The sequence below is a fragment of the Lissotriton helveticus genome, chromosome 9, assembly GCF_964261635.1.
Source record: "Lissotriton helveticus chromosome 9, aLisHel1.1, whole genome shotgun sequence".
Taxonomy (NCBI): domain Eukaryota; kingdom Metazoa; phylum Chordata; class Amphibia; order Caudata; family Salamandridae; genus Lissotriton; species Lissotriton helveticus.
In genome coordinates, this window is record NC_136070.1 from 949,758,471 (window position 1) to 949,785,403 (window position 26,933).

The 26,933-nt window shown below is 43.8% G+C and overlaps 1 protein-coding gene across 1 annotated transcript in view; it reads left to right on the forward strand.

The window, feature by feature from the left end:
* GMPPB (GDP-mannose pyrophosphorylase B) overlaps positions 1-26,933 on the forward strand; it is a 185,588-nt gene that overhangs the window by 110,746 nt on the left and 47,909 nt on the right. Inside the window, exon 8 of the mRNA XM_078661210.1 lies at positions 299-426. Coding sequence (XP_078517336.1) covers positions 299-426 — 128 coding nt within the window. The remainder of the gene's footprint in view (positions 1-298; positions 427-26,933) is intronic.

The window sequence follows — 26,933 nt, forward strand, 5'->3', positions numbered from 1 at the left end:
TGTGTTATCAATGACAGTGGATCCCCCTCTCTAGGTTACTCAGGTTATCTTCTTTCCAGAAATGCATGATGTTGCTAGGCAGCAAAATGGTTATGCCTTAATCAGTGACCAGTGATGCCGGGTGATGCTGTAAGTTAGGCTTGAAGTGTCATGGTGCTGAGGAGGTCTGACGCTAAATGCCAACAAATGAGACATTGCCACTGGGAATAGTGATGATCATGGTGGAAGGAAGTGAAGAAGTATCTAATAGCCCAGTGCTGCCTGAACATATAGTTAATTCCAGCTCTTTTTCCTCTAGGATTCTGGATGGACATTGGGCAGCCCAAGGACTTCTTGACTGGGATGTGCATGTACTTGCAGTCGCTAAGGCTGAAGCATCCGGAGAGGTTACTTTCAGGCCCTGGATTTGTGGGGAATGTGTTGGTGGTAAGTTGGCAATAAATTATGTGACAACTGTTCAAGACTGTGAAAGTATCCAGCACAAATTGCAGCTCTATTCTCTCCTTTTAAAGGATGCCTAGGGTATTGTCAATTCCCATGCAAAATATTACAAATGTATGATGTTATGACCCATGACTACTTGCTTGTGTGCGAGTGTTGGACACTGCCTCCCTTTTTGGGGTCAACACGTTTCCTTAGTTGGCTGACTGAACCCAGCTGGAAAACACTATACTTAAACCTGCACCCTCTACTTAACATAGATGGATTACAATTATGGCACAGTCGTGAAGTATGCAGACAGATTTCTTCTGTTACTTTAGTTATCCTTTCACATTTTTGTTTGGGGTTTAATGTATTTGCTTCAATAGTTGTAGCATGTGTTTGAGTTTTCACAGTCTCTCATTTAAACAGTTTTCTACATTGACAAATGTTGTCCACCTACTATGGTGACCCAATTGCGAGCCTGCCCCGTAGTGATTTACATCTGTCTTGATGACCACATGTCAGTAGGCTTGCTTCTGGCCTGTTAGTTGGTCCACCATGCCATCCCGTTGATAGTTCATCCCAATGGTGACCTTCTCTTAGGCCATACGTATACTGATCAGTTGGAAAGTTTGCCACTGTGGTGACCTCTACAGAGGCCTGCCTATGTCACTTTTTGTGTCATACCTATGTGACACCATGCTCAGAGAAATTGAAGCGTTTGTTCAGGTCATGCTGCTAAACAAGAAAAAGTTCAAGCATTAAGGAGAACATTTATATAAACAGTCAACAGCAACACTAACTCAAGACTTTACCAATGACTAGTAACAATTTCATTATATCATATCAATCGGAGCACATACCTATTCTCAAAAAACTCAGCGAAAACATTATAAGAAAGCACAACCAATAGGCTATAAATGAACAGCACTAACTATACAGTGCATTTAAGGATTTTGTACTAAAAATAGTTCTTCACTTATTGAAAACCATTATACTGCTAAATGTTTCCCAGCCTTTCTAACAATTTAGATCGATACGTACCTTCCCTCGAGCACTGTTTATGAAAAGGCTCATACGACATATTACGGATATAGTGTTTTGTGAAGAAATGTGTGTGATTTTTTTAATTGATTTAATTTTCTAAATGTGCTTGAGAACTTCCTACATAATACTCTGTATACAAGTCTGCCCTAATAATGGCACATCCAGAGGTCTGCTCTTATGGTCAGCTGCTCAGAAGTCTGAGCTGGTCTCACTTTCCCTGCATTGGCTATTCTGCTCTTCACCTGATGATCCACATATTTGTGGCACTATTTAATACAGAAATGTCATCAGCAAATTGAAAACCTGGAATGCAGAAACAGAGGTGGGATTATCACAAGTGTGTTTTATTTTATTTTGTAAAGTTAAATGTATCTTTACACTTTTTATGCTTCTCTCACCACTGATGGAATACTGACTTTCTTCTAAAAACTGAATAGAGGTCACTGACGCAATAACAAGAAATATGTAATTCTAAGCAGCTTCCGTAATTATGGCTAGTAACCAGAGGTAGTGGTTTTAGTCTTGATTGATGGCAACAAAATTCCATAAATACAGGTATTAGTTATAACACTCTGTGCAGCAGTGCATTAGTCATTTCCCAGGTACTAACTTCCTGGATCGCCCATACATTGTACCAAGAATAAGACCCACCACGAATCATAATAAAAAGTAGCACATGATCATGGTTTGTATTTTTAAATAAAGCCCTTTTCTCTGAGCATATTCATAGGAAATGATTGTGCTGAATCATGTAATGGGACAGTAATTTCCCTTGCATGGTCATGTGAGGTCCAAAATCTTTCTGGGAACTGGTGGGGTACACAGAGCTTTCCCTCAAAATAGGCATTAGACTTCTGTCCCAGCTCTGGGTGCATCAAGTACAGTGTTGGTGGCAGTCTACCTGTTTTGTGAATCTTTAGTGTAACCAGACCTATATCTAGCATTACAGATGAACCTGCTGAATCACGCAACCATGACTGTACAAGTTCAGTCTGTTTCCACACGCTCTGCCTGCTTCGAAAGACATTCAGATGGCTTCCCACAGAATCCAGAATGTCACCCACGCACTCATCACCAGTATACTTGAGTACGGCAATGCACTCTACACCAGCGTCACCCAGAAACAGCTCAGGAAACTACAGAACATCCAGAATGCAGCCGCCAGACTGGTCCTCGACATACCTCGCCGCAGCCACATGAGACAACACCTCCGACAACTTCATTGGATTCCTATCAACAAGAGAATCACCTTCAAGCTCCTCACGCATGCCTACAAGGCCCTCCATGACGCAGGGCAAGAATATCTGAACCACTGCCTCGATTTCCACACACCTGCCAGACAACTGTCCAACTCGCACTGTCCTCCGTCCCAAGGATCCACAAGACCAGAACCGGAGGAAGTACCTTTGCCTACCTCGCCGGTAAGACCTGGAACGCCCTACCCCTCCACCTCAGGCAATCCACGTCGCTGACCCAGTTCAGGAAGGACCTGAAGACCTGGCTCTTCGACTGAACCTCCACACCCAGATGGATCAGCAGCCCCTTCAGTACCTTGAGATCCTCACGGTTGAGTAGCCGCGCTTTACAACATAGTGTATATAGTCTAGCACAAGCGAAAACTCCACTCACCATAAATATATTTCATGCTGTAATCACCATAGTCACAATCGTGCGACGTCTCAGCACTTTATACACTTCACACCTCCAGCGTGTGGCGCTATTGTGGTAGTGTGTGTGTGGTGGCAGCTCTGCTGCTTTTAACTTCCCGTTTTTGTATTTAATTTAAAAACTTGTTTTAGGCACTTTTACCTTGTTCTTAAAGCCTGGCCCACATACCCCCACCTTTGTCACCCTCTACTTGCACTCTAATAGGCAAATTCACCGCGCTTTGCGGGTCCTTCGCCCTGTCTCGAGGCGGCCATCTTTGGGGAGGAAGAGCAGTGTGGTAGTAGTCCTTTGTTGATCTTGCTCGCTGTCTATTTAGGCAGGCAAGTTTGGCAGCGCGTTCTCTCCAGCGTGTGGCGCTATTGTGGTAGTGTGTGTGTGGTGGCAGCTCTGCTGCTTTTAACTTCCCGTTTTTGTATTTAATTTAAAAACTTGTTTTAGGCACTTTTACCTTGTTCTTAAAGCCTGGCCCACATACCCCCACCTTTGTCACCCTCTACTTGCACTCTAATAGGCAAATTCACCGCGCTTTGCGGGTCCTTCGCCCTGTCTCGAGGCGGCCATCTTTGGGGAGGAAGAGCAGTGTGGTAGTAGTCCTTTGTTGATCTTGCTCGCTGTCTATTTAGGCAGGCAAGTTTGGCAGCGCGTTCTCTCCAGCGTGTGGCGCTATTGTGGTAGTGTGTGTGTGGTGGCAGCTCTGCTGCTTTTAACTTCCCGTTGTTGTATTTAATTTAAAAACTTGTTTTAGGCACTTTTACCTTGTTCTTAAAGCCTGGCCCACATACCCCCACCTTTGTCACCCTCTACTTGCACTCTAATAGGCAAATTCACCGCGCTTTGCGGGTCCTTCGCCCTGTCTCGAGGCGGCCATCTTTGGGGAGGAAGAGCAGTGTGGTAGTAGTCCTTTGTTGATCTTGCTCGCTGTCTATTTAGGCAGGCAAGTTTGGCAGCGCGTTCTCTCCAGCGTGTGGCGCTATTGTGGTAGTGTGTGTGTGGTGGCAGCTCTGCTGCTTTTAACTTCCCGTTTTTGTATTTAATTTAAAAACTTGTTTTAGGCACTTTTACCTTGTTCTTAAAGCCTGGCCCACATACCCCCACCTTTGTCACCCTCTACTTGCACTCTAATAGGCAAATTCACCGCGCTTTTTGGGTCCTTCGCCCTGTCTCGAGGCGGCCATCTTTGGGGAGGAAGAGCAGTGTGGTAGTAGTCCTTTGTTGATCTTGCTCGCTGTCTATTTAGGCAGGCAAGTTTGGCAGCGCGTTCTCTCCAGCGTGTGGCGCTATTGTGGTAGTGTGTGTGTGGTGGCAGCTCTGCTGCTTTTAACTTCCCGTTGTTGTATTTAATTTAAAAACTTGTTTTAGGCACTTTTACCTTGTTCTTAAAGCCTGGCCCACATACCCCCACCTTTGTCACCCTCTACTTGCACTCTAATAGGCAAATTCACCGCGCTTTGCGGGTCCTTCGCCCTGTCTCGAGGCGGCCATCTTTGGGGAGGAAGAGCAGTGTGGTAGTAGTCCTTTGTTGATCTTGCTCGCTGTCTATTTAGGCAGCCATGCTGACGCGCAGCGGCCACGCGCAGCGGGGACGCCGTAATGACGCCGGAGTTACGCCAGAGTTCAGCCCGTCTGTGCCCGTCCGGGCCCAGACGGGCCTAGGGCCTGCCACCATGCCCGACTCTGTAACACCTTTTACCACCAGGCTCCAATATGGGAGAGATGCCCTTATCGCCCTACGTTCGCCCCACCCTATTAGTTGTAGCTATGCTCAGATGGGGACCATTCCATTTTTACCGTGTAGAGCTTGTTCTTCCGGTCACAATTCAGTGGCCGTGAAATCTGTCCTTTTCATGGCTTTACTAAACTGCCGGTCTTTACCGAGCCACGCCATTGAAATTAATTCACTCATTTTAGATCACAAGCTCGACGTGCTGTTTCTCACTGAGACCTGGCTCTCCCCCAGCTCTGGCCCGGACATGGTCAGAGCACTCCCCCCAGGCTTTCACATACTCCATCTTGATAGACCTAAAGGGAGGGGAGGAGGAATTGCAGTTCTCTACAGAGACACGCTTGCGTGTAAGATTCAGAATGGAGGGGTGACGGACTGTGAGAGCTTACAGTTCTCCCTTCGGCTGTCACCTACAGTATCTTTGGTAGGCCTGCTGATCTATCGCCCTCCCGGACCCTTGGGTAGCTTCCCTAACTCTCTTCTGGAAATCACTACACTTCTTGCCTCCTCAACTGCCAACTTTGTGGTTCTCGGGGATTTTAATATCCATCTCGAGGACCCCACTAATGTTGCAGGAATCGATCTGCTTGATGATCTTAAATCTTTCGGAATCAATTTGGCCAACTCGGGCGCGACCCATGAGAAAGGCCATTTGCTGGATCCTTTTCTCTCCAACCTGGACCATCTTACTCCTTCGCCGGCTCTTGCCCTACCTTGGACAGACCACTTTTTGGTCTCCGCGTCATGGCAATTCAACAGCCGAGCTGTGGTGGTCCCACGAGTTCACACCCTAGAGAGAGCCTGGTCGAGGCTCCCAGTTGACATCTGGGCGGCACATTTGGAGGCCACGCAGCCCCCTCAGGGTGATAACCCGATTGTCGCTGATGCGAATTTCCATACCTGGCTTGTGGACTCTTTGGACACTCTTCTACCCAAAAAGAAACAACTTATGAGGGGGAAGAGAGTGGGTTCTGCACCTTGGTATTATTCAGAATTAAGAACCTTGAGGAAAGGCTGCAAGAGACTGGAGCGGTCCTGGAGGAGAGACTGGAGTGAGGCGTGTCGTAAAGAATATCGCGTGGCGCTGAGCAGGTATAAATCCGCTATTCGGGTGGCAAAATCAGGATTCTTTGAAGAGCGCATTGGCTCTGCGGCCAACTCTTCTAAAGAGTCATTCAGGGTCATTAAGGAGTTACTTAGTGTCCCTGATCCTCTGGTTTTCCACGAGGACCCCCGCAAAAAATGCACAGAACTGGCCTCGTTCTTTAAAAGTAAAATCGACAATATATTAGTCTCCCTTCCCCGGCTAGGTGAGGTTTCCTCTTTGGAGGACAACTCCAGCTCTCAACTTAAGTTGCAAGCGGTGGAGCTGGCCTCCCTTGGTCCGGTTACTAAGGAGGAAGTCTTGGCAGTTCTGAGGTCCATGAAGAGTGGCTCCCCGAAAGACCCAGCACCTATTAAATATCTTAAACAGGTGTCATCTACCATCGTCGGCCCTGTGACGGATTTGATAAACCTGTCTCTCGCCCATGGGGTAGTTCCCCCTAGTTGGAAAGGGGCGGTGGTTAAGGCTCTTTTGAAAAAGCCTAACCTCGACCCCGCCGAACTCGCCAACTTTCGGCCAATCTCCTTGCTGCCGGGTATCAGTAAGGTGGCGGAGAAGCTGGTGAACAGCCGCCTTTCGAACTTCTTGGAAGCCAATTCCCTCCTGAGCGATTCCCAAACGGGTTTTCGCCCCGGTCAGGGGACTGACACCGCCCTACTGGCGGTCGTGGAGAATGCGAGGAGCATGCTGGATTCGGGGGGATCAGTGGCAGTGATCCTCCTGGACCTCAGCGCTGCTTTTGATACCGTGGACCATCTGGTGCTTCTCCAACGGCTGTCGGGGGTGGGGGTCACGGGTCTGGCCCTCAAATGGTTCGCTTCCTTCTTGGAAGGTCGTACATTTGAGGTGTGGGAAGGCCAGGAAAAATCATCGTCAACCCCTCTCCAGTGCGGTGTGCCACAGGGCTCTTCATTGAGCCCTACTTTATTCAACGTTTACATGGCCCCCCTGGAGAGTGTGGTTCGGCCGCTGGGTATTAAAATCATCAGTTATGCTGATGATACTCAGCTGGTGGTTGGCCTTTCCCAGTCGGCGCACCATCCCGACCGGCTGCACTCATGTCTTCAAAAGATCTATACGTGGATGTGCAGCTCAGCCCTAAAGTTAAATGGCTCCAAGACGGAACTGATGCTGCTGGGGAACTCTTCTCCATCTTTGTCCCCCAGCAGCTGGCCAGACTGTCTGGGTCCGATGCCTCCCCCCAAGCAGGAGATCAAGAGCTTGGGGGTATGGCTGGAGCAGGACCTATCGTTTAAAACCCACGCCAAAAAGACTGCTGGCGTGTGCTTTGGCCTGCTCCGCTCAGCCCAGAAGATCTTGCCCTTGCTCCCAGTGGCCACTCGAAGGCTCCTCATCCAGGGACTTATCATCTCGCGGCTGGATTTCAGCAATGCGCTATTCCTGGGCGCACCCGAATCTACCCTGAACAGACTGCAGCATGTGCAGAACGCGGCTGCTAGGCTTTTGACGGGTCTCCCTAGGCGTCAATCTGCCCGTCCAGCGTTGAGGGCATTGCACTGGCTCCCTGTGAGGGACAGGGTGAAATTCAAGTCACTCTGCATTGCCCACAAAGTTCTGCACGGAGTCGGTCCACCCATCCTGGATGAGATGGTCCAGCCCTACAAGGCCTCTCGTTCACTTCGCTCTGACCACCAACATCTCCTTCAGGTTGGCAGGGTGAAAAAGGCAAGAACTGGTGGCAGAAGGTTCTCAATAAATGTGGCTTCCCTGTGGAACTCATTGCCCTTACATCTGCGCTCGGAGGCTAGTCTTCTTCGCTTCCGTAAGCTTTTAAAAACTTTTCTGTTTTCCGTTTAATCTTTGCATCTTTTTAGTAGTGTTATGTTCTGGTAAGCGCTGGGATGCCTATTGGTAACCAGGCGCTATACAAAACTCAGAATAATAATAATAATAATTAAGTATTTTCTATTTTTATATTGTATTATTTCTACAATGCATGCCACACACGGTTCACAGACTGAAGAAAGTCCTAGACACCACATGCCCTAAAGGGTGAAACATATCAGCTCAGAGACAGTACAACCAGGCTTAATTTGAGCCAGTGGCACTCGATTTGGGGACTGGCACTTATTTTTCTTCTCATCAGACTGACCTAGAGAACGAGAAAGGAAAAAACAAAATGGAGAAAGGAGGAAGGGAAAGATTGAAAAACAGTGACCAAGAAAGTGGGGATGAAAAATAACCCGCAAGAGTGAGATGAAAGGCAGGAAGTGTCTGGTGGTGTATGAAAGAGGCATGAGGCGGGATCAAGACGACTTCCCCTTGGTATTCGACACCCCCTGACATTAACTAGTGCTGGGCAGGGGCTTTTGCGCAAAACTTTGGGCCCCGGAACTTATATTGTAATATTGATATGATCAAAACACAGATTAAAGCTTACACTAAATTGTGAATTTTACTCAAATGTTTCTGTAAAACTATATTTGACCTGGAAGATTGGATCCACTAATGTTAGTGTTGCTGGAATCCTAATAAACTGGACTGCTCAGGAGATGGCTGCCATTTGGCCATAGCCATGTCTAAAATAAACCCAAAGAAACAGAAGAATATAAATTGTGAGGAATCACAGATGTAAGTGGGTCCATCTTATGTCACCTACACTAAGATGAAACACTTTTCCTTGTGAGAGTAGATGGACTTATTACACAGGCGACACAGACAAACTTCCAATATCAACTTACAATTTTTGCTTAGGGTGCTCCTGCCGGCCTCTGTATTTGAAGGTAGCATGTGCTGACATTAGAATAATGCTTAATGTAGTAGGAAGTTTATGCGTCTGAAAAAAACTCTCAAGAGTCCATCAAAGAAGAAACTCCTAGTAACAAATCAATTGGCACTTCTTGTTCTCTCTCCCCGGTGCACAGACTTTTATTTTCAATTCCCCCTACCCCTACCATGCTGGATTTCCCTTTCATGGGGAGCCTTGCACTTGTGTGACACGGCATCTAGTAAGCATGTCTGCACTAAACTTATTTTAGAAAGATAGGCTGTAAAATCATAAAAGATTTGCAATTGATGGAATTCATAAAGCCATAAATCTTGGAGACACATTTATGTTTGCAGCCAATATGCTACTTCTGACAAGTTCCTATACAGCTCTATGCAATAGGTGATTTGGTGCTACTAATGTCCTTTTGTCAATGTAGGAAACAATTCATGACACAGTTTTTTGCCTGTGGCTACTTCAGAAGATGCTGAATCTGTGTGATCTTTCCTTTAGAATAAGAAGTACAAATACATTTCCTAGTTGTAGTTTTGCATGAGTAATGATGATTGAAGATTTTTCTGGGTGGAAACCAAGACTGTTGGGTCAGAAAATCAGGACTTCCTTTTTCTCTGTGTTGAGTTTCAGGAATGTGGTGCGCATCCATGTGGTGACTTCTGTCTTGCAGCTTTTGAAGTTGTTTTTGGTGGTTTTCGGATCTTCTGAGGGGTACAGGATGAGTTGCGTGTCATCGGCATACAAGATGATGCGGAGTGCATGGAAGCGAGGGATCTTCGCAAGGGGCGCCAGGTAAATGTTGAAGAGGGTGGGGCTGAGGGATGACCCATGTGGGGCTCCGCAGAGGGTGTCTTTGGGTTCGGAGGTGAATGGCTGCAGCCTGAACTGTTGCATTCTACTGGTCAGGAAGGAGCACATCCATTGGAGTGCTGGCCCTTGAATTCCTGCGTCGGGCAGTCTGGTGACGTGTGTGTGGTGGGGACTATATCGAAAGCGCCAGAGAGGTCGAGAAGAATTAGGGCTGCAGAGTGACGTCGTCCATTATAGTGTGAATGTCGTCCTTTACTGCGATGATGGCTGTCTCTGTGTTATGGTTGCTGTGAAATCGTGATTGTGAGTTGTCAAGAAGTTTGTGTTGTTCAGTGTAGCTGTAGAGGTGGTTGTTGATTGCTTTTTCCATGATTGTTTCAGGGAAGTGAACAAGTGAGATGGACAATATTTGCTGAGCACTTTTGGGTCTGCAGATGGTTTCTTGAGTAGAGGGGTAACACGTGTTTCCAGGCGTCCGGGAATGTGGCAGTGGCGATTGATGTGTTTATAATGGCTTGTAGAACGGAGCTTATTGTGTTGCCGCTTTGGTTGAAATGGCAGTACTGGCAAGGATCAGTGGGGATACCAGAGGTGGGTGAAAGCCATAATTGCTGCAGTTTCTTCGGTGGTCATCGAGGTCCAGCTGGAGAGTGTTGAGGCTTCTGTGCTGAGGGCCGGTGACCGAGGAAGCTTCGTGGGAAAAAGTGGAGGATAAAGATTCTTGTAGATGCTGAAGATTTTGTCATGGAAGATGTTTTAGAGTTGATTGCAGAGGTCCTGCGATGGGGCGATGGAGTTTGACGTGGATGTGGGGTGGGTGAAATCTTTGAGGATCATAAAGAGTTCTTTTGGGTTGTTTTTGCTGGCTTTGATTTTTTCGGACAGGGCCCATTCCTTGACCTCTTTCAGATCATGATGGCAGGATCTGAGAGAGTTCTTGTAGGTGTTCTGTCTGCGGGCTTCTGAGAGGATCACCACTTCCTTTCCAGATGTTTGTAATGTCTCTTGGCGTTCCTGAGGGTGTCTGTGTACCAGTTAGTACGTCTTTGGATTCTTCTGGGTTTATTGGCCTTGAGGAGAGCAAGGCTGTTGGCGCAGGTGGTGAGCCATTTGTTGAGGCACTGGGCGTTTGTCGGTGTCATCTGAGAGAGTGGAATGTGTAGGTTAAGTGTGTTGATCGATGCTTGTTAGTTGATGTTTTCCCAGTTGCTGCCCTGGGTGGAAGGTGCCGCTGTCGGTGAGGTTGGTTGGGGGGATGTTGAAATGAATGATGGAGTGGTCTGTTGCTGGTATAGATGATGGGGTCCAGTTTATGGCCTGCTGTATGTGGGGAGCTGTACTAAGCCGCGTGAGACGGACATTAGGAGGCTGTCTAGCAGGTTGGTGGTGTTTGGGTCAGTGGTGTCGTCCAGATGGAGGTTGATGTCACAGGGGAGGAGAAAGTAAATTCTTGGACCTGAGGGCGGTGGGAGTGATAAAGTCAGTAATGAGGTTGCTGAAAAAACATTGGAACCCCAAATAAAACTTCATATGGAGTGCGATCACCCAACATTCTTCATCTAGACAGATTATTTAAAGTTCTCTGCATACCATACAGGTGATGGATACAACTATGACCTGAACCTAATACTCTAGTTATTAAGAACTGCTTTAAATCACAATTCTTCCGTTCCACTATCTAATTTCCCCTCGGATGATAGGGGGCAGAATAATGCACAGCAATTCCCAGGGTGCCCATAGTATCCTGGGACGCCTTGGAGGCGAAAGCTGGGCCCTGGTCTGAGTGGAAGGCTGCCACTGCATATGTACCAATAAAGACTTTGGTATCTTTAATATTAGTTTGTGCATCAGCCGATTGCTGTGGTCACACCCATAGAAATTGAGAACAAGAATCAACAGCCACTAAAATCTGTTTGAAGGCACCATCCATTTGGAGTGGTCTACAGTGATCTAAATAGACCCATTGTAATGGCTTATTTGAAACTAATATCGGTACCTGCGGTGGGTGAACAACAGTGGAACCTTTAATTTTTTGACAAAGGTCACAACAAAGTACAAACTTTCTGGTCTGCTGATTAAAAACTCTGCCACCAGTATAATTTTATATAATAACGAAAATATAGCTGCCACACCTGCATGTGCAGGCGCCAATCTGCAGTCTCGGTTGTGCATCACTAAATCACCCACCCCAAGAATGCAGGCAAAGGGAGCATTTTGAGGGCTCAATAGATGGGCGTTCCTAGTTGAATATTCTTTAGGTAAGGGCTTGCCACTAGCGGAGGCAATGAGCACAGCCATAATGTCATCATCTATCCTTGAATGTGAACGAGTAATCGCTGCCACATATACAGCCTGAACAGACACTTTGGCTGCTTTATCTGCCAATGAATTCCCTGCAATGTGTATACCAACACATTGCTGGCTCAATGTGTGAATTACATGAGCCTATTGTAGGAAGCTGGCTCTGTATATACTATACCAAAGTAAGATATAGTGTGCACAGAGTCCAGGGAGTCCACAGAGGTATAACAGAGGCTAAATTAGGTAAGCACTAGCAGCTCCCTTTGTGGTAATGTTGGCGAGCAGTCAGGCTTATCCAGAGGGTGTGTTAAACATTTATTGTATTCATTTACTCAAGACTAATGGAACACACTCAGAGGCTGATTCCAGGCCAATTAGGTAAGTATAAAAAAGATATACTTATGTTTTATTTTCTAGAACCAAGCAGGTCTTGGTACAGGTAGGTAAAATATACTTTCAATCATAGAACATTTCAAGAAGTGCAATTGGGAATTGATTTGCAATTATTACAGGTTCGTACTGGTCCAAAAAGCACTTTAAATTACACAGTAATTGCTTTTGGATTACTTTTAGATTGCATTGACTACTCGGGTGGTATGCCTACGTGGTATGCCTAGATACCACACCGGAGATCTCGCAATGCAAGGTTAGGAAGACTTTTTAAGGTTTGCAGTTTGGTTAACTTTTCTCCATACAAAACAGCAGTTCAACTTGTAACATTCTTTCGCTGGGAACAGTGGGCCACTTGGACTCAGGCCGTAGGCGACTGGTGCAGTGGTGGTTCCAGGTGTCAAGTTTCTTTGCCCTCAGCAGGCTCAGTCTGTTTTTGGAGTTTCTTTGGAACAGAGCTGCTGTTCTCAGAAGATCTGTTTTTTTTTTGTTGAAGGCAGTTAATCCTCCCAGGTGTTGTGGAGGTCGCTGGCTGCAGGACAAGTCGACTTTTGGCACAGGATCTCTGGAAACTGCAGACGGGCTGTTAGGGCGGGGGCCAAGTCAGTTCTTCTCTACAGTCTCCTCTGCTGTGCGACTTCTTCTATCCTTCTTCTTCGTAGGTTGCAGGAATCTGCCTTCTGGGTTCAGGGCTGCTCCCTAAATACTGTATTTAGGGGGCGTTTTAGGGACCTATAGGTAGTAGCCGATGGGCTACTCACCTTAGGGTCACTACACCCTGGGTGTGCTTACCCCACGTGAGGGGTTGGGCACAATCCCTAACCCTGATTGGAGAGTGCCTGCCATCAGCAAGATGGTGGGCACTGAAAAGTCAGCCTCCCCTCGCCTCCCCCACCTGAGGGGTGGGGTTGACCGAGGTGGGCACACCATCTGAATTTGTCTAATTTTTCCCGCCTGTCTTCCCGCCAAAAAGGGAGCGAGAGAGGAAAGGGTCCTGCTCCTGATAGCAGGAGAGGCTCTGGGTAGCTTTGCAAAGGCGGCAAGGCCTTTGAAGCTCCCTTGCCACAGATGATTCTTCCTAACCTAGGGGAGGTGTGAACATCCCGCCCAGGAAAGGCTTTGTTTTTGGGCCTAGGGAGCGAAAGCTTCCACTCCAGGAGTCCAGAAACTGGTCTTGTGCTGGCAGACTGTTGTTTAGCAGTCAGGGAAGCCACCAGAGGCTGGGTGTTTTTTAAGCGGCATCTCTAAGATGCCCTCTGAGTGCATTTTATAATAAATTCCACACTGCCTTCAGTGTGGGTTTATTATGTTGCGATGTTTGCTACCAAACTTCCCAGATTTCAGTGAAGCCATTATGGTGCGTTGGATTTCGTAATGACAAACTCTCAGACCATATACTCTTTACAGTTTTACTGCACTTACAATGTCTAAGAATAGACTTAGACACTGTAGGGGTACAGTGCTCATGCAACTGTGCCCTCACCAGTGGTATAGTGCACACAGATAAAGGGGTGGCTTACCTATACCGTACACAGTGGGTTGCAGGCATGGCACACACGTATGTGTGCCATGTCAACGCTTCACTTTTCTCTGCACCAAAACATGCAGCCTGCAACGGTTGTGTGTGTGTGTTAAGGTACATGACCTCTAATGGTGGCACAATATATCTTGTAGCCCTTAGAGTCCTTCCCTGGCCGCAGTGCACATGGTACCCATGGTACCTTTTACAAGGGACTTACATGTGGTCAGAAAGGTGCCAATTGTGGTTACAAAGGTACAGTTTTGGGAAAGAACACAGGCTCTGAGAACGGGATTGGCAGGGGCCCAGGGCATATCAAGTCAAAATGCATCAGAAATCAGGGAGGGGGGTTGTTACTGCAACAGAAACCCACTTTCCTACACCTGTGGCAAAGCATATTTTAGAGCTGCCACCTTTCCCGAAAGAAGTTTATGCTTTATAGAATTTCCTTTAGAATCTCTGAATCCATTCAAGTGCCAATAAGGTAAATTATCATTAAAGGCCTGGACGCAGTAATGGGAATCCCACACTATGAATATGGGGAATTAAGAATTCTTATTCTGCAAAGCTAGAACCAAAGCATTAAATTCTGCCAGCTAAGCAGTACAGTTACCTAAAGTTTCGGTATATGTCTTTTGTGCCTGAAATACACCATCTTTCATGACACCCTTAACTGCAGCACATGCAGCTGCGTACTTGTACCAATCGCGAGCTAGGCTTAGGCATCAGTATAAATTATGAAAGCATACTGATCTAGAGGCAAACTTTCAGTAGAAATGGGGTATTCTTGTTCATATTGTAGTTATTCCTGTATTCTCAAATTAAGGTAAACATGTAATCAACATCTGTAGCCTTCAAGAAGTGGCCCACTGAATCCATCTAGGATGCAAGGCTTTCATGTTTGGGACACTGCCCTTGCTAACGGCCTCTAAGGCCTGAACAAGAGACACAACAATATTATGTTTCCCTTGTGCCAATGGACATTCGTTCAATACAGCCGTTTGAACTGCAGTGAAAAAAAAAGTTTGTTGATACAAAACGCTTTTCTGCACTGTAATATAAATGCGATTTATAAGCAATCTGCATTGTTTCTCCTTCATTAAAAAAGGTGTAACCACTAGAACCCGCAATTATGTGAATCAATAAATTAGCAGAGTTAACACAATATGTAAGTGTTGAGATTCAAGCATTCCGGCCTGTAAATTCTGAAGAATATCAGTCTACAATCTTCTAAAACCCCCCCCTACTCTCCCTGTCCTGCAAAAGGAACGAGAGGGTCGAGGATCAGAATCCTGATACTTATCAGCCTGTTTAATTTTATCACGGTCAAGTACATAATCACGGTTACTGGACGGCTCCAATTGTGAAGAGTCAGTCTGTGTTTAGTTCTAGTCTTTTCTTTATTTCTATCCTGGCGTTTTTTAGAAGACTCAGGTGCCCGCTTAGTAAAATCAGCTTCTGACTTGCCTTAAATGTGTGGCTTATTAGGCCTGAATCCCAAACTATCTCAACCAAAAGAAGTATAGGTTACAGAGATTAATTTGGATAGCTCACATTCCTGATCCTTAGCGGGAACTAAAGCGAGCCATTGGTATATCACCAGAGAAGCTGCCTCCCCCAGAATATTACTTAAAATAATTAAGGAAACTGTGGCAAAGTTGCCAATGAGTTTCATCCCCTGATCTAGGGCTGAGGCTGTCCATGTTCAGTTTGAATCTGTTTAAGCACTTCAGGCAAAACAGCAATTGAAGAAGTACCAGTAATGGTGTAGAGGGAAGCAAATACAGTTCCCCACTTATTACACTCAACTGGGGGAACCATACCAAGTGGAAGACACATAATGAGAATTCCAAATGTATCTTGGGGTCCCGTGTGGGGAAAAATTGCCTCAAGCCGAAATAATTTTTGTGCTATCCAAAACTCAATCTCATCACGTTTGGCTGGGATCTTGCCCATAATGGCATGAATAGCAATTTGACTAATTGCAGGCACAGCGAATTGCGCATGTCCAGCTTGAGGATCCCTTGTTGGCGCAGTAGTAAATATAAGCATACTGTATTGCATCAGACTTCGATACAGTCTAATCAAATGATTTAACAGGAGAAGTGTATTTTGTGGTGTTCATGCATTTGCATGTTGAATAGGGGTATCGCTTGCTAAGATTGGCCAGGTTGCCCCTTCATTACTGAGAGGGCCAAGCTGTACATTCTGAAGTGTATGTGTGAAGGGCGCCTTGGAACCAATTGTGATGTTTCTGGTAAGTTAATAGCACTATTAAATGCTCATAAGGTCTAAATACTCTCAAAACAGTAGCCTCATCATGTGTGTGAAATTGTAGTAACTTAGCATCAACTGCAGGAAAAGTAACCTAGGAATGAAAAAACAAAATCACATTTATATGCTTTGTGAGCCTCAACCACAAAGGTAACCTCTCCACCGCTATGGGCGAGCCTGTATCTAGGTAAATGATTAATTAATAGCAGTAACGACAGCTTGCCCTGCCATAATAATGAATGGAATTCAAAGAAAGGAAAGACATTGGGGACTATCCTTTTAAAAGACCAAGCTTGATCAACCTGCTGAAATAAATAGGGCTTCCTATTAAACTGAGAAGGATACATCCTTATCACAGTTGTTTCAGTATAAAGTCAATAAAAGAGCTTTGGGCACACTAGAGAAACTACTGAGGAGACCCATTAAATAGGTACGAAACCTAGAACATTGGTGGTGCCATGTTATACGGTTCCTATGAAATTAGGACTGTGTATTTGGCCAACAAAACTTCACAATATAGAGACTAAATCTACTCATATCATCAGTTAATGTTGGTTCGGCTAGCTCTCAGTACCACATCTAAACTCCTAAACCTCCGCAGCTGCAGATGCTGTCGGTACGAAATTAAACAAAAAGGGGGTAGCCCTATTCCTCCAACCGCATCTGTGCCTATGTAAACATATAAATGTACAACACAATGCGCTGGAATTGATATCTCAAATAGCAATAAATGCGAAAAAATGCTAATTAGACCTTCTTTTGAGAAATAATTTCTCACTTTTAATTGCTTTGAATAAACGTCACCCACTCAATTTGTGGTTCTCCTTATTTTGTTTTTTAATATATATATGTTTCTTTAAGAAAAATATTAGCAAAAACAATACATAAATCAATAATTAACAGCCTTAAAAATACCCCAATCAATGTTACAGATGCTCATATTCATATGTACAAAACAGCATTCTGTCAAGAGATCGCCCCTTATTCTCATAGAAAAGTACAGTAATGGACTACCGTTATTCTAGTCCCTTTCTCAACATATTTGTACTTCCATATATTATTTATATCATTTCTTTAATTTTTTTAGGGCTTCTCTTTTCAAGGTCTGATGCTGTCGGTAACCTCTAACATGACCACTGTTATTCACAAAGAATTTGTGGAAACAAATTTAGTTTGTCACTTTTGCCTGCCTAAATGTTTACGAAGAAAAGCGGCAATACTACCTTGTCAAATATTTATTGAAAAAATCTTATCCTTGTAAGTAAAACCTGAACTGTGATTAATAAACAGATTAGACACATCGATGATATAAGCATTTTTAGCATGGTGAAAAATACAAACAATGTAAGCATGTTAATTGTTTCTAATGTTACTCCTATCTATCAACAATACTCCTACTCTACCGAGAGCATGGTGGAAGTATCCTTCTGCCAGACCTGGTTGGAATCATCTAACCCCATACCTTGGTGTAGTGTCTCAGCAAGCTGGGTTAAGTGCATTAACGAACGCACTGCGTCTCAGAGTGCAAGCCTGCACAGATTTCTGCTTGTGCAGCTATCTTCCTTCATAAGATAAATGTCAGGGCCTGCGGGACTGTACCTCATCCACAGCTCTCTGCAGCATTCATGATAACTCTGGTGCAAAGTGCCTACCAACAACTTCAACACGAGCACCGTTTAAATAATAAAACACCAATCTTATCACATTCTGCTAGAGGCAAAGAATAACAACTTTACTTAGTCTGGAGGGAAATAGTTTTCTCCTACAAGCACACAATAAAGCAAGGACATCTCTTTCTAGTATGTGTGTTCCTGGAACTAACAGTGCAGACAACTGAACAACAATGTCCACTAAAAATACGTGCGTGCATGGCACATTCTCTCGTGTTAGTGAAAAATATGTGCTAACCACCATTTTATAAAGATGCAAAATAAAAACAAAAATTGTGACAAAATATCGATATAGCAATGGAAATCAAAGCCCAACGCTGTCATTGACAACTGATGTGATCTTGGCCGAACAACACACCTCATTTATCCACCAGTAATTTGGTGCAACTATAAAACATGCTTTTTACAAGTGGTGAGGTGCAGGTTTCTAACACATAAATGTGCCTCTTTAGAGATATAGAAAAACATTGCCTGTTTTGTTGCTTTGCCCCTGCTACAGACCCATGCCTAGATTTATTATAGTTGCACGGATGCTCGGGTGGTGCATGGTGGCAACACCAAGTTACCTTTTCCATCTTAAACAATTTTGTTCCAAAAGTTAAGGTAAATACGTCACCAGAATCGCTTTACATTGTGGAGCGCCAGCTGTGCTGAAATCTGTGAAGGGAGAGGAGGTGGTGGAATAAGGTTGCAACAGTGCAAACAACCACAGGTTTTCACACAAATCCATCTGCTATAGCAGCTAGCTTTGTTTTAAATCTTAAAACCAAAGGAAATCAAGCACAGAATAGGGGTGGGTGAATTATCTTGTGATGTTCCTAAACATAAGATAGTTCTAGGATTTCTTACTATACACATTCACTATTGTGTATTTTGCTCTGGTGTTTGTTGTTCGACAAGTTCCCCACCTTGCGTGATTTTTCCCCACTGTTTTTGTGTGCTGGAACAGCATGGTAGCATGGGAGAAGGGTGGGGTGGGACCCGGATGTGTTTTAGCCTGAGAGGCCCACCTCCTTCCTGTGTGTGGGTGTTTTTTTGGGTTTAAATATGGGGGGGGTTCTTCCTTATGCCCCCCCCCCACACCCCCACCCAACGTAGACTTGCTTAATCTAGATTTTTGCAGTTTTCCCCCTTTTATGCAGTGGAAAACTGCTGATTTTCACGTAGCGCTCCCTGAGTGTTAGTAAATACGAGCCCTTTGCTGGTAATTTATTTCTTGTAGGTAAGAGGAGCTCCTGTTTTATTTGAATCCAAATAGCCTACTTGAACAGGTGAACAGAGGTCAGAGTAGATTGCATGTGTGCTGAGACCTTTCTACTCTAAAAGTATGAAAAGTGTTCTCTAAAAGATGTGAAGTACTACATAGTGACACATTTGTAGACCACTCTCTATGGGGAGAGGACCTGGCTTTATGACCAGAGCTACTGACTTTGGAGATGGGAAGCCTGGTTCAAGTCTTTGCGTAGGCTCAACATCCTGTGATTCTTGGCATATCATCTAGGGCCAGATGTACATATATTTGGTTGCAAAATGCAACCTGTTCTTCTTAAGGAAAAAGGGATGCGTTTAAGCAAAAACAATGAAAAGTGTCATTTTCATTTATTTTTTTAAGAGTAGGCAGTGGTCTATTGGACCATAGTCTACTTGTAAGAAATATTTGTTCAACATTCACAATGGGGAAAGAGTCCCTCTGGGGCCCCTTCCCTTCTGCGAATGGCTTACAACTTCCTTTGAGGAGGTGGTAAAATATTAATGTTTTGCAATTGGAATTTGGTCACGAAATATTAATACTTACCATTTCAATTCCTTATTTGTAAGGGATGCCCTAAACATGCTCTTTCCAAATGCAAAATTGATACTTGGTTGGAAACCCAAATTGCGATTCGGTAATATGTTAACTAGTCACAATTTTGGGCTTGATCCATCAGAAAAAGCTTAATTAGCAGTCGCAAACAGCCTGGTTCTGCAAATCGGGCCGTTTGTGACTGCAAAAAGGCTTCCTCTACATCTGGGCCCTAACTGCCCCGTGCCTACAAAAATGAAAAGAACCTTGTGTTATGTAACTGGCGCTCATGTAAAGCTCTCCAATACCTTCGGGTCAGGTCTCGAGACGAGGGTAGACGTGGGAAGATGCGGTCTTGTTGTGTAGTTTCCACCCTACAATAGGAACTGCGAGTTTGTAGACAGCATAACCGTTGGGATGGTGTCATACTGATTCCATGCACCCCCTGAGGATATGTTGTCCTATAGGCCAGCTAGCGCACAGTGCCACCATAAGCCCCCTTAACCCTCGGCGGGCAGCAAATGGGTCTGACACCCACTAAACATGACAACACTGATCCTCCAGGAATCGTGGTAACAGATCTAGACCAATTTTGCTCAGACACTCGTGCTCTCTTTCTCTCGGAAATATACAAGGAATATACAGTTTCAATATTTATTGAACTACTGTGATTCTTGTTTTAAATATATGTGTTGCAATGATCAAAACTTAGAAGAAAATGAAAGTTATCAGAAGTATTAGGACAGTAAAGAGAATGAAATGTTCCACAATTGTGCTAAACAATGTATATGTGCAAGAATATAAAATAATATAGAAATCTGGCGTACTCCTACTATGCGTCCACTAACCTAAGTGCCTAGGGCATGTGCATGTGTTCTGCCAAGAATCCTTGTGCTGGATGATCCAACACACATTACCTGAAGGGAAAGAATGCAGGACCCTGTCATGGTCACACGCTGGACACCCCTTGTAGAGATATCAGCAGGCTGCTGAGTTGAAACATCAGAATGTAGAGACCTCACCAGTGACAGCAAAGCACTCCTCTGGCAACACCTGGATGTTTATTTATACAAAAGGCATCCTTGCATTGGGCAAAGATCTTGGTCAGCCTGCCATTGTGTGTGTTATAGATAGCTCGGTGGCAATATGTATGAAACAAATCATTTTTGCACATTGTATGTACTAACTTTGTACATGATATGTCAAGGCATCATGATAGTGTTCTTGCTAAGTGGGTTTGTAAGCAAGTGTAGTTTCCTAGAAACTAATCCACACTGTCACCGTTACAAACGTGTGGCAAAAGCCATTGTGTGAGTGTGAAGGCAACTTTAGGAAGAAACTCATGTCGATGTAAAAATGGCGGCGTTTCCCTCTAAGCCTAACTGGGACACATGACACGCACTCCGAGGACGTAAATTGACAAAAAGCTGCTAAAAGATCAAATCCTATTGCTAAAAATGCAGCAGCATATGCAAAAGGAATCCTAAAATGTACTGCGAAAAAAATCAAGCTAAAAGCTGTTTAAAAGGCACACGTGATTCAGGAGCACAAAAAAGCTAAAAATATAAAAGTGTAAAGGGTCAATTTAAAATATATTAAATAAATGTTAACCCAGTTACCCATTTACATAATATAAAAATCTGTCATCTGCGTGTTACATAATGTGCTTTGCAGGCGGCATATTAAAACTAGGGCTAGGCGAAACACAGACTCTACACCAAATACTTTATCCTGCAGTTATTTTACCATTATTATTCCGAGATTTAGCTGCCACAAAAAGATCTCTGCAGCAGGTGCCTTAACAACATAAGATATTTGAAAATACAGACTTGAAACCAATGAAGCAGAACAGATTTACTGTCACGTTTTACCTTGTTGCTAATTTATTTGTGGCAGGGTTTACAAAAGAATTAATGCATAAGTTGAGACCCAGATTTTGAATCCGGGTTGGGTCAATATTTTAGCACAAACACAATCCATAATCTAATTTTGCTAGATATGGTAACGAGCTCAAATGTATTCAGGATAGACCTGCTAAACATATGTTAGATCTTAAGATCTGATGTCACTTGCTGAGAGGTCATGGGTTGTGATGTCAAATGCGATGTCACTTGCTATGATGTCACGCGCGGTGGTGTCACACCCATTCTGCCTTACTTGATGAGTCCCCACACTTCTTTTATAGGACTTCTATGTACAACTGCCAAAAAAATCAAAAGTGTCTTATTTTCTCCCAAAACAATGGATGCACCGATAGCTGGTAGGATAGACACGTTCCATTGTTTCCGAGTTATGAAACTACCACTAGGGGGCAGCACTTTACTGAGATAGAGAAAGCATGAATTCGGCCATCTAGAAATCAACATACTTTAATGTGGTTACGTTCTTACATATTAAGAGGCGTGCACGAGTCTTCTTCTGTGAGCACAAGTGTTTCTAGGGGACATATGCATTACAGCTATTTGAGTTGATCAGCTCGTATTTCGTTGTCCGTTTCGATTTTGTGTTGCATCGTGTCTATTGGGCAATGTCACTGCAAAACATTTCTCATGAATGAATATACGGGAAAGGGGAACAAATAACATCTAGAGAATAGACTTTCCAAACATGCCTTATGCGTTCAAAAGTAAATGCAAAAAAAAGCAACGATCGGCGAAAGTGACTAAAACCGGCAATAAATGTGAGTTTTAAACGGATGTTTCTTATCGTTCAGCCTACACTGACTCAGCAGCAGTGACCTTTTGTTAACTGAGTGACAAGTTGGCTTGAATTTCATTATTCATTTGTTTCTGTTTTTGCGAGTTGTTAGCTGAGGGTTGGTCCTTTACGGTCGTTAAGTGGCATTGAGAGTGTAAGACCCTGTCAATAGAAGAGCTAATACATTCTTTAATTTTAAACAAATAAGTATTTCTTTGCTGGTGTTTTCCAGATCTTTGTAGGGACTTGTTTTGCTTTCTTTAATTCAGTTGTTTTCTTTCAATCTCGCATCTTCCTTTTATGTGTTTAACAGCTGATGATCTGTTGTATTTCTTGGATCTCATTCTTTCTGCTTTATTTAAGTTGCCGCTTTCAGGGGTAGATTCTGTTGTCGTTCTGCAAGCAGGCATCCCACTAGCTTTTGATTTCCGTAAAGCTTTCTTTTTAAATATATTTGATTTTATAATGTTGTCCTCTGTTACATTTCAAGCCTTTTTTCATGTATTTGCAGACGATAATTATATTGTTGCATACTATTTATTTTTCTGTTTTCCCTTTCGATGTTTTTTTTTTTGTTCAAATTGATTTTTCCATAAAGATAATGCTTGCTATACAGGCTTGTATTGTATGGTATTGCAACATGTATACAGAATGTACTTCCCTATGTAGGATGATGAATTGCCTGCCTACATGGGTTGTACTCTAGACCATGTAGGGTGTGTGGTTGGTAGTGTTATTTTTTGATGGAAGTGTTTCCATGTTGTGCGTGATGACCACTGAAGTGCGATTATCGTGCTATGGGGACGCAGCACTTAGCAGTGTGATCGATAAAGAAGTGTGAGAGAGAAACGCACAGTTTATGGCTTTCAGTAAGCTTGCAGCTTTTAACAGTTCTGTAGATCCCTTTGTGGTATTTCTTAGGATCATAGTCCACTTAGCTGGTTACCGCACTGGGTTGTCTTTTCTGAGATATTTTGTTTAAAGTTTGCTAATGAGCAGGCATAGGGAGAAAAATGGTGGCGAGGTCTGCTGGGATGGGCTTTGTTAATGTTATCCCAAATGTCATTGTCATTCTGTGATGTCAAGAAGCAGTCATACAATGTAGCTTGTTGGGACCTGAAGTGGTGGACGAAATTAAAGTTCTTCATTGCCAGCGGCATATGGTAGATCTCTTCAGTTACTCCAAGTCTGGACAGATAATTGGGTGGTTTATTGTTGTGGACTGGTGCAGTTCTGGGTGATAGACATGTTTTTTCTTATGTGAATGTAGTAAAATACTGCTAGATGATTCAGTGCTTCTATGAGCACAGAGCTAGCTCTGGTGTTACCGTCCTTGCTGCTGGGCGGGCTGTTGTACATACACCAGATATGCTCCATGTTATTATTAGGATCCTCAGTATGGAGAAATCTTGTGGACATGTAATTGTATTTATATAGTGCTTACTACCCTTGAGGAGGCGTTGTAGCACTTTACGGCAAGTAGCACATTACTCTGGTGCCCAAGGTTAATCCAGTGGTTATTGTGATTAGTCGTGTGCTCTCAAGGAAAATGGCATGCATTTATTCCAGTAACTTAGTGATAGATTGTATTAACACCAGTTTGGTGTGGCCATTAGTGGTGGCTATGGGATTTTCAGGTCAATGATTGGTGAGATAGATAGGCTGGTAGAATTGGGTTACAGGGATCGAATGTTAGGGAGGAGAGGTTAGGACCTATGAAATTAGGTATCAGCCAGTTTCAGAATTGCAATAAGAAGGATTGATGCAGACAAGCATGGGACTGAAACGAGGCTATACTCTTAAAATAGAAGGCATGCAGAGGATGGAAGGTTAGAAGAGGGTCACTCTGGGAAAAAAAGAAGAGGAATCCTGTTGGGCAGTAGAACAAGGTCAAGTTGTCATGCAGGGTTTTAGGAGTATAGTGGGAAATGGTTTTTTGAAATAGCAAGTAATTGGAGGATGTAAGCTGTAAGCAAGAAACATTATACACAGTGCTTCATATTCGGGACAGAAGGCTTTAACGTGTTTTCAAATATTTGCATTAAGTTAAACATTAAGAGCCCTTGCCTGTTATGTGTCAAGCCTAGGACAGCACTTTTAAACAGTTATTTGGCACTGTCTGAGAGCATCCCGCCAGCGCGCAGTCAGATTTATAACATGTCATCTAATCCCATCCAAGTGTATGTTGGGCCAGTTTGTGTATGTGGCCATTGTAGTATATGCATTGTATGTATAAGCGAAGTGGAGTGATTGAGGCCTGTGTATTCCAATTTTGAAAGTCCCTGGCCTATTTTTCTGCACAAGATTGGCATGATGGTTCCCCAGACACAGGAAGTGTATCCGGAGAGATGCAGGAGGGAGGAGACCTACACAGTGTAGTGAGGATATATGAAACGGGTCTTCTTTAGAAATTCAATGAGGTTCTTTTACTGAGTGGGATCCTGACTAGTCTTCCTGTTGGCTCTGCTACTTGGTGGTGGTTGTTGAGGTTTAAGACTGTTGTTGAGACCGAGAAGGCTCTTTAGCTAAAACCACCCTTTTGTCTCCTTCCTGGTCGCGGTCTTTGTGGTTTTTCATAGGTAAGTGCAGATAGTTCACACTTCTTTGTGCCTTTGTTGTTGGTGCTCCTGGGCAGAGACTACCCTTGCTGTGAGGACATCACCCCACACAAAACTTGAGTCTGCAGTACAGGGTAGAGAAGCAATTGAAAATGGAGGCCATCCCAAACCAGTTCTGCCTGCAGATTTTTTTAAAAGCACTAAACGGTTTACAGAAAGGGTTTAAGAAAATCTTCAGGAGAGTTTGTGCTACACTCTGGCTATTATTTTAAAACCTGCTGCTGATCTCATTATGCTGTGTATTTAAAATCTATTGTTTAGTTTTGGCTTTTCTTTTTCGGAATGGAAGATATTATAGCGTTATTTCTGCTTAGCGATCATGTTAAAAATGTCTGTCTAGCAGAGTTGACAATGGAAGTAGTCTATGCGTCATTAGGATGTTATCCTTTTCGGATCATTACTTAGCCCTTTGCTTGGCACTTCTCTACAACAGGGATGGTGTATATTCGGTGAGAATAAAAAAGAACCTGTGATCCGAGGACCCCTGGAGGTCCACAAGGCCTACTCAGGGGGTCCGCAACTATTTTTCAAAATTAAATAACATTAAAAAAATTTTTTTTTTATAAAGTCTATACAAATAAGGAAGTAAAACCGAAAATGTGAAAACATTTTCTATGTTTGATTGTGAATTAAACAAAATATTTAAATTTTCAAGCATTTATTTGAAGTCAAAGTCCTAGTCCGGACATCAAATAATGACTAATTTGAGGGGGGTTGCCTGATTCCAGTAATGATTGGTTGGGGGTCCATAGAAATCAAAAGGTTAAGAACTTCTGGTATAGGATATTCTTCGGTCCAATAACATCTTTCTAAAACAGTTGCAGCAGCCATTGAGAAGGTGATGGATTAAGTGAACCAATATGTGACATCTAAATTTGCCGCCTGGTAGTCCAAATATGGTATTTTCTAGTTCTCCAATCATTTGGTGACGTTTCTTCTCCCATTAAGGGCTATCTCAGTCCAACTGTGCCCTTGGGCAGTTGATATGTATTTAAGAAGTCTTTCAGTGCATATGTAACAGCTCAAGGATTGTTACCATAATATGCTAGTTGCCTTTCTATGTAAGCAAAAGTAAAATTGCACACCACATCTTCCATGAAATATAAACATGGAGTGCCACTATAAGCTTCATGTAAAGTACTGTGTGTTTGTATAGCGTTTCCCACCCCTGACAAGGTGTTAAAGTACATGGCAAACAAGTAGCATTCTACACTGCAGTGAGTGCTTGGTTTTAAGAGTGTTGAATTGCAGTGCAGACTATGGAATTGTTTTTGTTGCATGCCCAACAGTGAAGTGGTATGTAATGGAGGGAAGGGATGGGACACATCCTATGTAGATGTATTCATTGTTGTATCTGGTTCAAAAGGTCATTGTTCTTAGTGTGGTCTGTGTGGGAATCATGATTGTGTCATACATGGTGAGTAGTATAATGGGGAGGCTGCGCGGTCATGGCATTCAGTGTATGGAAGTGATAGTTGGAGGGCACTGTGTTTTTTTAGTGGCCATGATTGGTCATCATTAGGCTATAAGGTACTCATTGCTGGTTCCCAGATTCTGAATATCATTGTTCTTTTGAGTGTTTTATTTCATATAAGCATGAGCGGATTTTGCGTATTGGCAATCCGCGGATCTGCGGATTTGCGTATTTGCGGATTGCGACAATACGCATAATCCGCGGATCCTAGCGTATTTTTTTTTTGCGTGTTCGCACGGGTTTCTGCAAGTTCGCGAGGGTTTTATTGTACAAAACGCTCGCGAACGTGCAGAAACCCGTGCGAACACAATGTGCCTACTCATGGCCAAACGGACGGGGCTTCCATGCGAGTGCACATGCCTCTTGTGTGTATAAAAGGTCAAAGGCCGATCAGAGCAGCAGATGAAGATACAGAGACTCCAGGTCACAGGAACAGCAGAGGGATTGTGCTCGTGAAAGTCAAGGATGCAAAGGCCTCTATCCAGCATCACAGCGGACTTTCGACGGTAGATGTGGTAAAGAAGGCACATTGCCCAGCCTCGACGACGCTCTCGATTGTTTCTGGGCTGATGAATGAGTCACTGCATTTGAGCTTCAACTAGTTCCAGCGACCATGTGTGTGTTTACAATGGCGCCAGCAAGCTGCCAGCGCCGTTGTAAAATAGTTACAAAGTTAGCTTGCACAGGA